This window comes from Mus pahari, chromosome 5 (genome assembly GCF_900095145.1).
Source record: "Mus pahari chromosome 5, PAHARI_EIJ_v1.1, whole genome shotgun sequence".
Lineage (NCBI taxonomy): Eukaryota > Metazoa > Chordata > Mammalia > Rodentia > Muridae > Mus > Mus pahari.
The window spans coordinates 138,821,083-138,832,180 of record NC_034594.1 but is presented as its reverse complement, the minus strand read 5'-3'; the positions used below and the strand labels follow the sequence as shown (position 1 = coordinate 138,832,180).

Sequence of the window (11,098 nt, the reverse complement as noted above, 5' to 3'; positions counted from 1 at the left end):
TATCACAGAGAAAGGAGCTTCAACTGGGGAAATGCCTCCATGAGATCCAGCTGTAAGGCATTTTCTCAATTAGTGATCAAGAGGGGAGTTCCCCTTGTGAGTGGTACCATCTCTGGGCTGGTAGTCTTGGTTCTATAAGAGAGCAGGCTGAGCAAGCCAGGGGAGTCAAACCAGTAAAGAACATCCCTCCATGGCCTCTGCATCAGCTCCTGCTTCCTGACCTGTTTGAGTTCCAGTCCTGACTTCCTTTGGTGATGAACAGCAGTTTGGAGGAGTAAGCTGAATAAAACCCTTTCCTTCCCAACTTGCTTCTTGGTTGTGATGTTTTGTTCAGGAATAGAAACTCTGACTAAGACAAGGCCTGTGCTATAGGATGGTTCAGAGAAACTGATGACATTGTACCGCAGCCAGTTTAGTGAGAAAGCTGTAACCATGTGCCTATACCTGTCACTGAGCACATCACAAGTAGTAAGATTTTGAGAGAGTTTAGAGCTAATAAGCTATAGAAGCTAGTTATAAACTGCTAAGGTAGGTCAAGAGGACTAATTTTAAACACTGCTCTAAAGTTCCTACTAAAAGAGTTAGTAGTTAGTGGCTGATAACACATTATCTTAAAGTCTAGGAAAAATGAGAATGTTTTATATTAATGCAGTTTAGTACTTAATAAGGTAGTAAGGGGCATACTATTTTAGAGGCTCAAATGTTTAAATTTTAATAACTGTCCTGTTCTAATAATGTTTCTTGTCAAATTGTCTTTGGGTTAACATACAAAGTCTGTGGCCTGCATCACAGCCATTATTTAATCAGCAAATACTGACTCGGACATAGTGACACAAACTTCTAACCCCAGCAAGCAGAGTCAGAGGCAGGAAGATTGTTACAAGTGCAAGGCTGTCCTAATCTATATAGGGAGTTCAGGCTAGCCAGAATCCCATCAAAACAAAACAAAATTTACTGCACATCTTTCTTACACATAGCAAAATTCATGTACGTCTACCTTCCAGAACCTAACATAGAAAAGATACATGCAATAGGTAATTTTAAGAAAATTAACATTTTAGTTGTAATAAATGCTAAAGAAATCAACTGATAAGTGTGGAAAGGGAGACTATAGAATGAACGGTCAAGAGAACTATTTAATTGTAATATGAAAGTAAGAGATGAAGCAGAAGGAATATAAAACGAAGAGAGCCTTGTTAGAAACAGTAATTTTACCAAGTATGAAAGAAAACCGATGAGCTCTCTAAGGTTGTTACAGATGTATTGAAAGGAGATAAGGAAGGCATGGAGCCTGTGATTATTGGATGAGCTGGCAATAGATGACTTGGGACTAGAATGGTGACAGTAGAGACAGGACTAAGTGGTTTTAGATTAGTAAAAAGCAGTAGACCTTGCTTAAAATCTAGGGAGAGAAAATGGAAACTGAATGACGAAGCATGAAGAGTCGAGGTTAGAATATTCTGGGAGCCTGCTGAAGCATCTGATGAGCCCACAGTGTGGATGAGATCACTTACAGAGCCTGAGCAAGAAGACGCAGTGTAGAACCTGTATTAATAGCCCTGCCATTGCTATACTAAAGCTTGGGCAGAGCTGTGGGTTTGGATATGTCAGCACCTCAGCCTACAGGTACCATGTTACACAGATGACAGTCATTGTCAGTGTCCATGTTGAAGACTGGTAAGGTGAAGAGTGAAGCTGTGTTATGTGCAGTAACTTCACAGTCCACCATGAGCTGTTTCTTCACTTTTGTTCCTTCGTTTATCTCACTGTTCGTGAATGTAAGTTCTATGGCATTTTTGGTGCTGCAGGCTTTCTTTGAATGTCGGGTTCTGAATGTCGGGTTCTCCTTAGTTATCTTTATATTTAGAAATGAGCCTTCAAAACCAAGTAAATGGCCCATTTTGTTTAGTGAGAACTACCAACTAGTCAGACTTTGCAGAAGGGGAAGCCAACAAAGGAGTTTGCTAAGTTGGAAGCAGAATCCTAAATTTAAGAGCAGTCAGCTTATTCCCTTGCATGGTGTTAAAGAATGGCAGCTCTTTGAACAGAAATTCAGCCTCCTAACCTCCGGCATCCCTTTCTTAGTTTGTCTGTGTACATGTATGCTGTGGGAAGTTCTGATAGGCAGATCTTCAGGTAGATCTTTCCCTGCCTAGTCTGTGGGTCACAAAGGCAGTGACTTGAGACACCATTCCTCATTTATTCCTATACTGTTGTTAAGCTGTTATATAGAAGCCCGTTGTATTTCTTTGCTGTGTGTGCATCTAGTTGACTGTGATTTTCAAATGACTTTGGGGACAAGAAATAAATGTATACATGTATTTTAATTCTGCAGCTTAAAGCCTTGGCAATAGTAGTTTTAAGAAGTGAGGTTTTATAGTGTGACATCAATTTAGAATTTCATCCTTAGTTCGATTAAATAAGTTTTCTTTATTTAATAAAAATTTGATCAGATCTAGTATAATACATGAGACACTAGATTCTGTGAGTAATGTGGTCAAGCGTGACATAATTCTTAACCTCAGTCTCCTTTCCAATAACAGCGGTGAGATATATGAACATACTAGACTCTTACATAAAGGGACTTCTAAGAAACCTTAAAAAGCTTTCAAAGAATGATGTTTGATCAGACTAGAGACAAAGTTAATTTCAAATTACATCACTGTAAGGTTTTTAAAACCATGAAATATTTTATGGGGTATTTTGTCTGATGTTTTTTGGAAACAATTTCTGTGGGCAGTGATATAGGCTGAATAGAGGACGTTTCCATTAGAAAGCAGGCTCAGCGGTGATTCTGGAATAAGGATGTACACGGACTATAAGGCCAGTGAGTGAGTCTCACTAGACCATAGAAAGCTCACATAGGATGATGTGAGTTCTAACAGTTTTCCTTGGAAGGAAGAGTGTAATCTGACACAGGGGCAGAAGCAGTCATCAGGACTTTATGGAATAAGAAGGGGTATACATAACTTTATGCTGTGTATATGTGGGTAAGACAGCATCAGAAGCTTGAAAGAGTACACAGTAGGTAAATTGAAACCAGTATATGAGGGGCTAGAGATGGTGTATAGTGCTCTTCCAGAGGACCAGAGTTCAGTTCCTAGAACCCATATTGGGCGCCTCACACTGCCTGTATCTGTAATCCCAGAGAGTCTACCCTCTATGCTCCATAGGCACCTACACTCCCTTATATGGGTATACACATAATTAACATAATTTTTTTTAATTACACAAACCAGATCTGATTCCTGATAGTTTTGTACTGGGTACTTTTTCTTTTAACTACAAAAGACTCAAGTTTTTAGAAGTTTTGTTACGGTTTAGTGGAAAACAATTACTAAGTGAGTAGAAATATAGATTAAACAGCACCACTTTAAGTAAGTGTCTTAGTCAGGTTTCTATTCATGCACAAACATCATGACCAAGAAACAAGTTGGGGAAGAAAGGGTTTTATTCAGCTTACTCCTCCAAACTGCTGTTCATCACCAAAGGAAGTCAGGACTGGAACTCAAGCAGGTCAGGAAGCAGGAACTGATGAAGAGGCCATGGAGGGATGTTACTTACTGACTTGCTTGAGTTCCAGTCCTGAGTTCCTTTAGTGATGAACAGTGGTTTGAAGGTATAAGCTAAATAAACCCTTTTCTCCCCAACTTGCTTCTTGGTCATGGTGCAGGAATAGAAACCCTGACTAAGACAGTAGGGTAGCCATAGATTTAGAAACATTTTTGTTTGGGGGTTTGAGATTTTAAGTTTTTGTATATTATTTAATACTTGAATATATTAAGGTTGACTTGTTTTTTTTAATTATGTGTCTGTGTGTGGGTTTGTGCACATGGGTGCTTGTACATTCAGAGGGCTTCAGAACCCCCTGGAGATGGAATTTTAGGCAGTTGTAAGCTGTCTGACATGAGTGCCAGAAGCTAAACTTGTTCTCTGGAAGAGCATCTTGCTCTTAACTGTGGGCATTTCTCCCACCCCTTGAGTGTATCTCAGATCTGACCTGTATAGAAAGCATGTATCTGGGTAGGTCCTTGGGACTTGAAACCTAGACAAGGAGCAAAACTAGTAACCAACACTAACACTTACTAATTCTATATGGTTATCTACAATATTGGTTCTTAAATCTTTAATTTAGAGCTTTATGAATCATGTTTATTGTATCACTAGTCTTTGGAAATACAGGGGGCAGGGCGTTAGATTGATTTTAGATTATCTACAGTTAACTGTCACTTGGCACAAATAACTTTTTATAGTTAATGAATAGCACTTTTATGGTTTTCAGTGAAGATTCTTGTTAAGTTTAAGCAAGCTTTGTATTATTAGTAATATTGTTCTGAGTCTTAGTAGCTGGTACTTGGTAGGAAAACACAAGTATACCGTTCTTGGGTTTGTAGTTCTGGATTGAATCATTTGTCTGACTTTGGTCATTTCCTCTCTAATGTTTCTTCTTGTCTCCATTCAACCATTCAACCTTTTTCAAGGTCATTGCTGGTCATTCCCTTCCATACTGTTGCTACTGCTTCATATCACTGCCATGGTTCTTTAGAACTTTTCTTTAAGTATGCCAATATGTCTTTTGATACTCCTTTACCACTACAAAGAAAGTGCTCTGAGATGATTTCACTCAGTTCTGTGTCCTTCATGCCTAGATCATTGGCAGCATGTATGCAATTCATGTTTAGTGACTATGTTAACTTTAGTTACTACTGTGCCTCTATAACCTTCGTTTTAAGGTAAAATTTAATTGTATGATTATGTGTAGTTTTCACATTAAGAATTTTCACTGGGGGAGGTAACATACAACTCTACTTTAATATCTATATTAAATTAATCTTTGAGAAGCACAGAAATAGCTGAGTGCATAAAGGTGCTTGCTTGCCCATCAGTTTGATCCTAGAAACCCATGTGGCAGAGGAAGAGAACCAACTCTGCAAGTTACCCTCTGACCGCCACACAAGCATATTCAATATTAAATAAGCACAATAGTAAGTAAGCACAAACAATAAGTAAATGTAAATGATGTAAGACATTTTGAGTAATAGTATCAGTTTTTATTAGAATATTTCAGCTAGTTGAATTGGAAATCTAGCATATAAAAAAACCTTAAACAGTTAATGTGGCTTAGCTACTTAAGTTAGTTCAGGTTTTCTCCATGTACTGGGGATGGAACTCCAGACTTTATTACACACTCTATCCTCGACCACTTATTAGTACATTAAAATCCTTTTTCTTGTACAGGTGCAAATGGCATGAAGAAAATGATATTCTCTTCTGTGCTTTAGCTGTTTGCAAGAAAATCGCGTAAGTATAGGGAGGAGTTCTGTGTGTGCTCTGCAGGGAGTCCTTTCTCTTTTTTTAACTTTTTCCAATTTTTATTAGGTATTTACTTCATTTACATTTTAAATGTTATCCCCAAAGTCCCCTATACCCTCCCCCCCGCTCCCCTACCCACCCACTCCCCCTTCTTGGCCCTGGCGTTCCCCTGTACTGGGGGATATAAAGTTTGTAAGACCAAGGGGCCTCTCTTCCCAATGATGGCTGACTAGACCATCTTCTGCTACATATGCAGCTAGAGACACGAGCTCTGGGGGTGTTAGTTCATATTGTTGTTCCACCTATAGGGTTGCAGACTCCTTCAGTTCCTTGGGTACTTTTTCTAGCTCCTCTGTTGGGGACCCTGTGTTCCATCCAATAGATGACTGTGAGCATCAGGGCATCCTTTCTGCCTGGTGTGCTTGCTCTTGTTTGTCCGCTAGGGTGTCTGTTCACCTTCCTTACTCTAAAGTCCAAGAAAACCAAAGGTGGTTTTGGGCGGTTTTTTGGTTGTTTTGGGTTTTTTAATGTTACTTTTACTGTTCTGTCCACATCACTGCTTACTGAACAATTTGGGTGACTCTTCAGAAGTATTTATTGAGGTGTTTCCTTCTTGGGTCCCTTAAGGAGAGGCAGTTCCCTGCTAGCATTAAGGATATCACTTTCTTGTGATGGGGTCCTAAAATTGTAAGCCATTGTTGTTGTTACAGAGTGAAAGCACCTACAGGAAGAAGAATTTGTTTGGGTTACACGTGTAGGTCACAGTCCATCATTGAGGGGGTATCAGGGCAGGAACTCAAGCAGGAAACAGGAGCCATGGAGGAGTCTAGTTAAACTTAATGGCTCAGTTTAACTAGGTTTCTTACACAGCCTAGGGCTGGTATTGCCAACGGTATGTAGCAGCTCTCTGGGTTGATTAGCAACAAAGACAGTGCCCACAGACCTGTAACTAGGCAATTCCTGGGTCTAGGCTTTCTTCTCATGTGACTTCAGGCCCTATCAAGTTGCTGACAACTGAAGTCAGGAGGACAGGCCCAAGTCTCAGGGTGCTCTGTCAGCACTGTCTTTTAAACCCTGAGGTCTGTGGTGGTTTGATTTCTGCTTCTGCCTTTTGCCTTCAAACACTGGAGAATTGTACTGATCCTTCCCCTCATTCCCGTACCCTGTAGCAAGCCTGAAATGTTATCTAGTCATTAGGAGATTGCTTACCAGTAATAGCATTCATGGTTTAAATGCTGCCTGTTCCCATCTCTTCTCTCTCCATCCCTAGATTTTTCTTCAAATTAGAATTCCACCCCTGAGATGCTTTCTTTGTTGGAAAATTTAACCTGAATACTTTTAGAGTAAACCAAATCTAGTTGCTCCAGTGAGATCTGTCTTCATTTTTAAAGGTACTGCATCAGTAATTCTCTAGCCACTCTGTTTGGAATCCAGCTCACTGGAGCTCATGTACCACTACAAGACTATGAGGCCAGCAACAGCGTGACACCCAAAATGGTTGTATTGGATGCAGGGCGGTACCAGGTAAGGAAACCTCGTTGTTGCAAAATGAGGATGTATCTTAACTTCTTTGATGAAAATCTGGTTTGTTTGTTTTTTAATTCTAATTTGATTCTAAGCAATTTCTCTCTTGTCATTTTCAAGTGAAGATATATTTTTCTATCTTGTAGACAAGGTAGTATCCTCAGGTTTTTTTCTTACTTAGACCTTCTTCCTAAAATTCCCAAGTTTTGAAATCCATGCCATCCAGGCAACAGTACCTGGCAACTCAACTGGGCAATCAGTGGGTACTTTAGTTGGGGCTCCTCATTGGAATGACATTGAACCAAGGGAGCAAGTAATTTTCCAATAAAAAAAAATATTTTTACTGTCAACTAAGTAATCCAGTTCCCTGTTATTTCAGTTCCTTTTTCTCCTCCCGTCTCACACCACATAAGTCCACACTCCTGTGGTCATAGCCTGTACCAGGGGGTACTGTTTCGTCTCAGCTTCAGTTGGCCTCTTTTCTGACTTCACAATCCTCCTCGAGCAACCTAGTACCAGCAGTGCCGTTACCTATAGTTCACTTACTTACAGCCCCTCTATTTTATGCTCCCTTAAATAGCTACTGCACTGAACAACCCCAGTGCACCATTTGCATGTCTAAAGTTGTGGCCTCTTGTTCATATTTTCTTTTTACCACCTCAGTTTTAGTCTGTTCTCTACTGCTTTATCTAAACTCCTTTAATCCTCTTGTCTTCATCATACTTGGTTGACAGACTAATCCTGATTAAATCTAACTCCTCACCTACTCTACTCCTTATATTTGTGAATTGAAATAAATCTAGAATGAACTACTATGCTGCCAGGTATGATAGTAAATAACTATAATCCCTGCCACTCTGGAAGCTAGGGAAAAAGATGACAAGTTCAGGGCCAGGCTGGGATGCATAGCAAGTTTAAGAGTAGCCTAGGCAGCTGAGTTGAGACTATTCGGTCTCAGACTTAAATAAGGGATAGGATGTACTTGCATGATATGTACAAGTCTCTGGGCTTAGTCACTACCTACACACACACACACACACACACACACACACACACACACACACACACACACACACACGATGGTGAAAGAAAGGGAAGGGAAACTTCCATACCACCACAGTGACTAATCTTCCCAAACTTCTTTTATGATCAGTTTCATAAACTCATTGGCATTGCCTGGCTGTCATCATTTTTGTAGTCTAATTTCTCTTCCAACTTATATCACCTTCCCCATACCCTCACTATAGCTAATACTTCTTCTCCAGGAAAACAGAAGCAGTCACAGAAAGATTTCTACATTCCTACCACGTCACCCACCTGCTTCTACTTTATTCTCTGCTTTTACTGATGTTAATGAACAAATGTTCTCTATTCTTATTTAAAATTTGTATATTGGATCTTGTTCTTAGACTGACCAAAGGCATGGCTGCTGGGATTTTTGAATCTTCAGGGCTCTCTATTCTGAATCATTCTTCTTTACATTTCTGTCTCTGTCTTTCTCTCTGTCTCTCTGTCTCTCTCTCTGTCTCTCTCTCTCTCTCTCTCTCTCTGTGTGTGTGTGTGTGTGTGTGTGTGTGTGTGTGTGTGTGTGTGTGTGTGGAGGGGGGTCTGTGTAGGCATGCAAAGGTCATAGAACTTGTGGGAGTTGGTTTTCTCCTCCTACTGTGTAAGTTCCAGAATCAAACGCAGGTATCAAGCTTGGCATAAGCACCTCTGCCCATTCTACTAGCACGTTCACTCTTTCTTTCTTTGTTTCTTTGTTTTTTCTAGACAAGGTTTCTCTGTATAGCCCTAGCTGTCCTGGAACTCACTTTGTAGACCAGGCTGGCCTCAAACTCAGAAATCCACCTGCCTCTGCCTCCCGAGTGCTGGGATTAAAAGCGTGAGCTACCACTGCCCGGTGTCCTGTTCACTCTTATCAAAACAAAAATAATGCTGTAATCTAATTTTTTTAAAAAAATAATCAAACCTCTTAAACCTGTGACTCTGAAGTCTCCAGAGTCCGTCCTGTCTCCTCCCTTACAGAAAACATGGATAAAGACTGTGGAAATACGTATGTTTGCACTTTTAGTAATCTGGAATTAAAGTAGGCCATCTAATAGTTGATAAGAGTAAACAATTTATCTGGTATTTTCCTGTTCCTTTACAGAAGCTAAGAGTTGAGAGTCCGGGATTCTGTCATTTCAACTCTTACAATCAGGAACAAAGATCAAATACATCTACTGGTGAGTACCTTTAGTTTGTAATATGCCTTAAGCTTTACAGAGGTCCCAGGGTGTTTCTGGGTGGCCATGAGGATATAAGGAGCTTTTTGAATTGAGTATTTTGTTTGAAACAACAGTTAAAACACTTTGAACGTGTGTAATTCTTTTGTCCGAAATGGAATATAGCATTCCTCAGATTTTTGAGCCGGACATTTCTAAGAAACCCTATTTTTCTTGTAACTACAGTTTGATAGGTTTGATGTGATATATGATGTCTTTTGGGAAGATGAGAAATTTCAAAAGCCAGTTAAATGAAATGCCCAGTGGTACCAAAGAACTTCACTTGGGGTTTCTTGCCTCAAAAACAAACGGAAACATTTTTCTTTACCCACTTGCCTTTTGCTCATGATCTTTTCATTGTGGCTTAGAGTCCTGCAGGGGTGTGTACACCACTTCATACATGCATAACCCACAGTTAACTGAGTGCCTCATTATGATACTCATGTAAAATCACCATGTCTATTTTATTATCTTTTCACTACCTTAGGTTATTATCCATCTGGGGTGAAAATTTCGGGCCCTAACAGCAGTGTTCGAGGAAGAGGAATTACCCGCTTACTAGAGGGCATCTCAGACTCTTCCAACAACATCCACAGATTCTCCAACTGTGAGACTTCACTCTCACCTTACATGGCCCAGAAAGATGGGTACAAACCTTTCTCCTCCTTTTCTTAATGATGGTACTTTGTGCAATTTCTGGAAAAATAACAAGCCAACTTCCTTTCTGACTACAGTCATATTAACAAACATCACATCAATAGTAAATGTCACTCCTAAAACCTACTTAATTTGTAAGGAAACTATTTCATAGATTAAAAGTAATTGTGGTTGGAGAAGATCTTGGCACTCTTGCTTGTGTTTTATTTGTTGTTGGTTTTTTTTTTTTTTATTTTCTTCGAAGACTTATACTTTCTAGTGGTATGATGGGTATGTCCTTACCATCTGAGTACTAGAACAAAACTGAGATGATTTCAATGCAATTATAAATATACTATTCTTTCCACTGACAGTAAAGATATTAAGTATCTGTTACAGGAGACTTTAAAATAATATTAACTCAATTCTTCCCATTATGAAATGGAAGCGTTACACTGAGACCTACAGACTACTTGCATTGCAAATAATTAAGAAAAGAAGCCTTTAAAAAATATTGATGTTATTTTAAATAGTGTTTGAAGTAATCTGTCTTTGGCAAAAGAAACCAGTTAACAGGATGAAAGGCCAAAAATGAGAGACAAGAGAGCTTATGCCTTTAACTCCCAGTCACATGTACACATAGGAATAACCGTTGGCCTCAGAGATTCATTCTCACAGAATAGCTCAGTCTTTCAGGGTTCATGTTGGAGCACTAAGCACCTGTCCACCTCCTCTCCCCTAAAACAATAGGAAAGAAAACAGCGCCGTCCACTCTAAAACCAAGTAGAAATCGACAAAGAGCTAATAGAAAAGTCACAAAGGACAAATGTCATAGAGAAAGCTATACCAAAGAAATGTATCCTCTGGTTTTGTTTCACTAAAGATAATGATAAGATCATGAAGAAATCCTAGAAAATAGTAAATTTAAAAAGAAAAATACTGAGCGGGCTAGAGAGATATAATAAGACACTAGACATAGGGTGGGCAGATACACAATTGGGGCCCTGCTGGCTATAGAGATTATCATAAAGGTGTGGCACAAGAGCATAAAGATTATATTGGAGGCCCTNCCCTGCCACTACTTAGGTGAGCAACAATACAGGAGTATTAAAAATGCACCGAACAGCCGGGAAGTGGTGGCGCACGCCTCTAATCCCAGCACTTGGGAGGCAGAGGCAGGCCAATTTCTGAGTTCGAGGCCAGCCTGGTCTACAGAGTGAGTTCCAGGACAGCCAGGGCTATACAGAGAAACCCTGTCTCGAAAAACCAAAAAAAAAAAAAAAAAAAAAAAAAAAAAAAAAAAAAAATGCACTGAGCTTGGCCCAGTCTCACCTACAGACACAAAATTTCTCAAATAAGAA

The 11,098-nt window shown here is 39.6% G+C and overlaps 1 protein-coding gene across 2 annotated transcripts in view; it reads left to right on the top strand.

Moving 5' to 3' along the window:
- Positions 1-9,939, top strand: part of Mael (maelstrom spermatogenic transposon silencer) — a 30,462-nt gene extending 20,523 nt beyond the window's left edge. Inside the window, exons 9-12 of one of the 2 annotated variants that reach the window (XM_021199141.1) lie at positions 5,239-5,301; positions 6,705-6,837; positions 8,987-9,062; positions 9,589-9,939. In XM_021199141.1, the coding sequence (XP_021054800.1) occupies positions 5,239-5,301; positions 6,705-6,837; positions 8,987-9,062; positions 9,589-9,776 (460 nt within the window). In that variant the 3' untranslated portion in view covers positions 9,777-9,939. The remainder of the gene's footprint in view (positions 1-5,238; positions 5,302-6,704; positions 6,838-8,986; positions 9,063-9,588) is intronic. The other variant, XM_021199142.1, reaches the window with a different exon arrangement.
- The last annotated feature ends 1,159 nt before the right edge of the window (positions 9,940-11,098 follow it).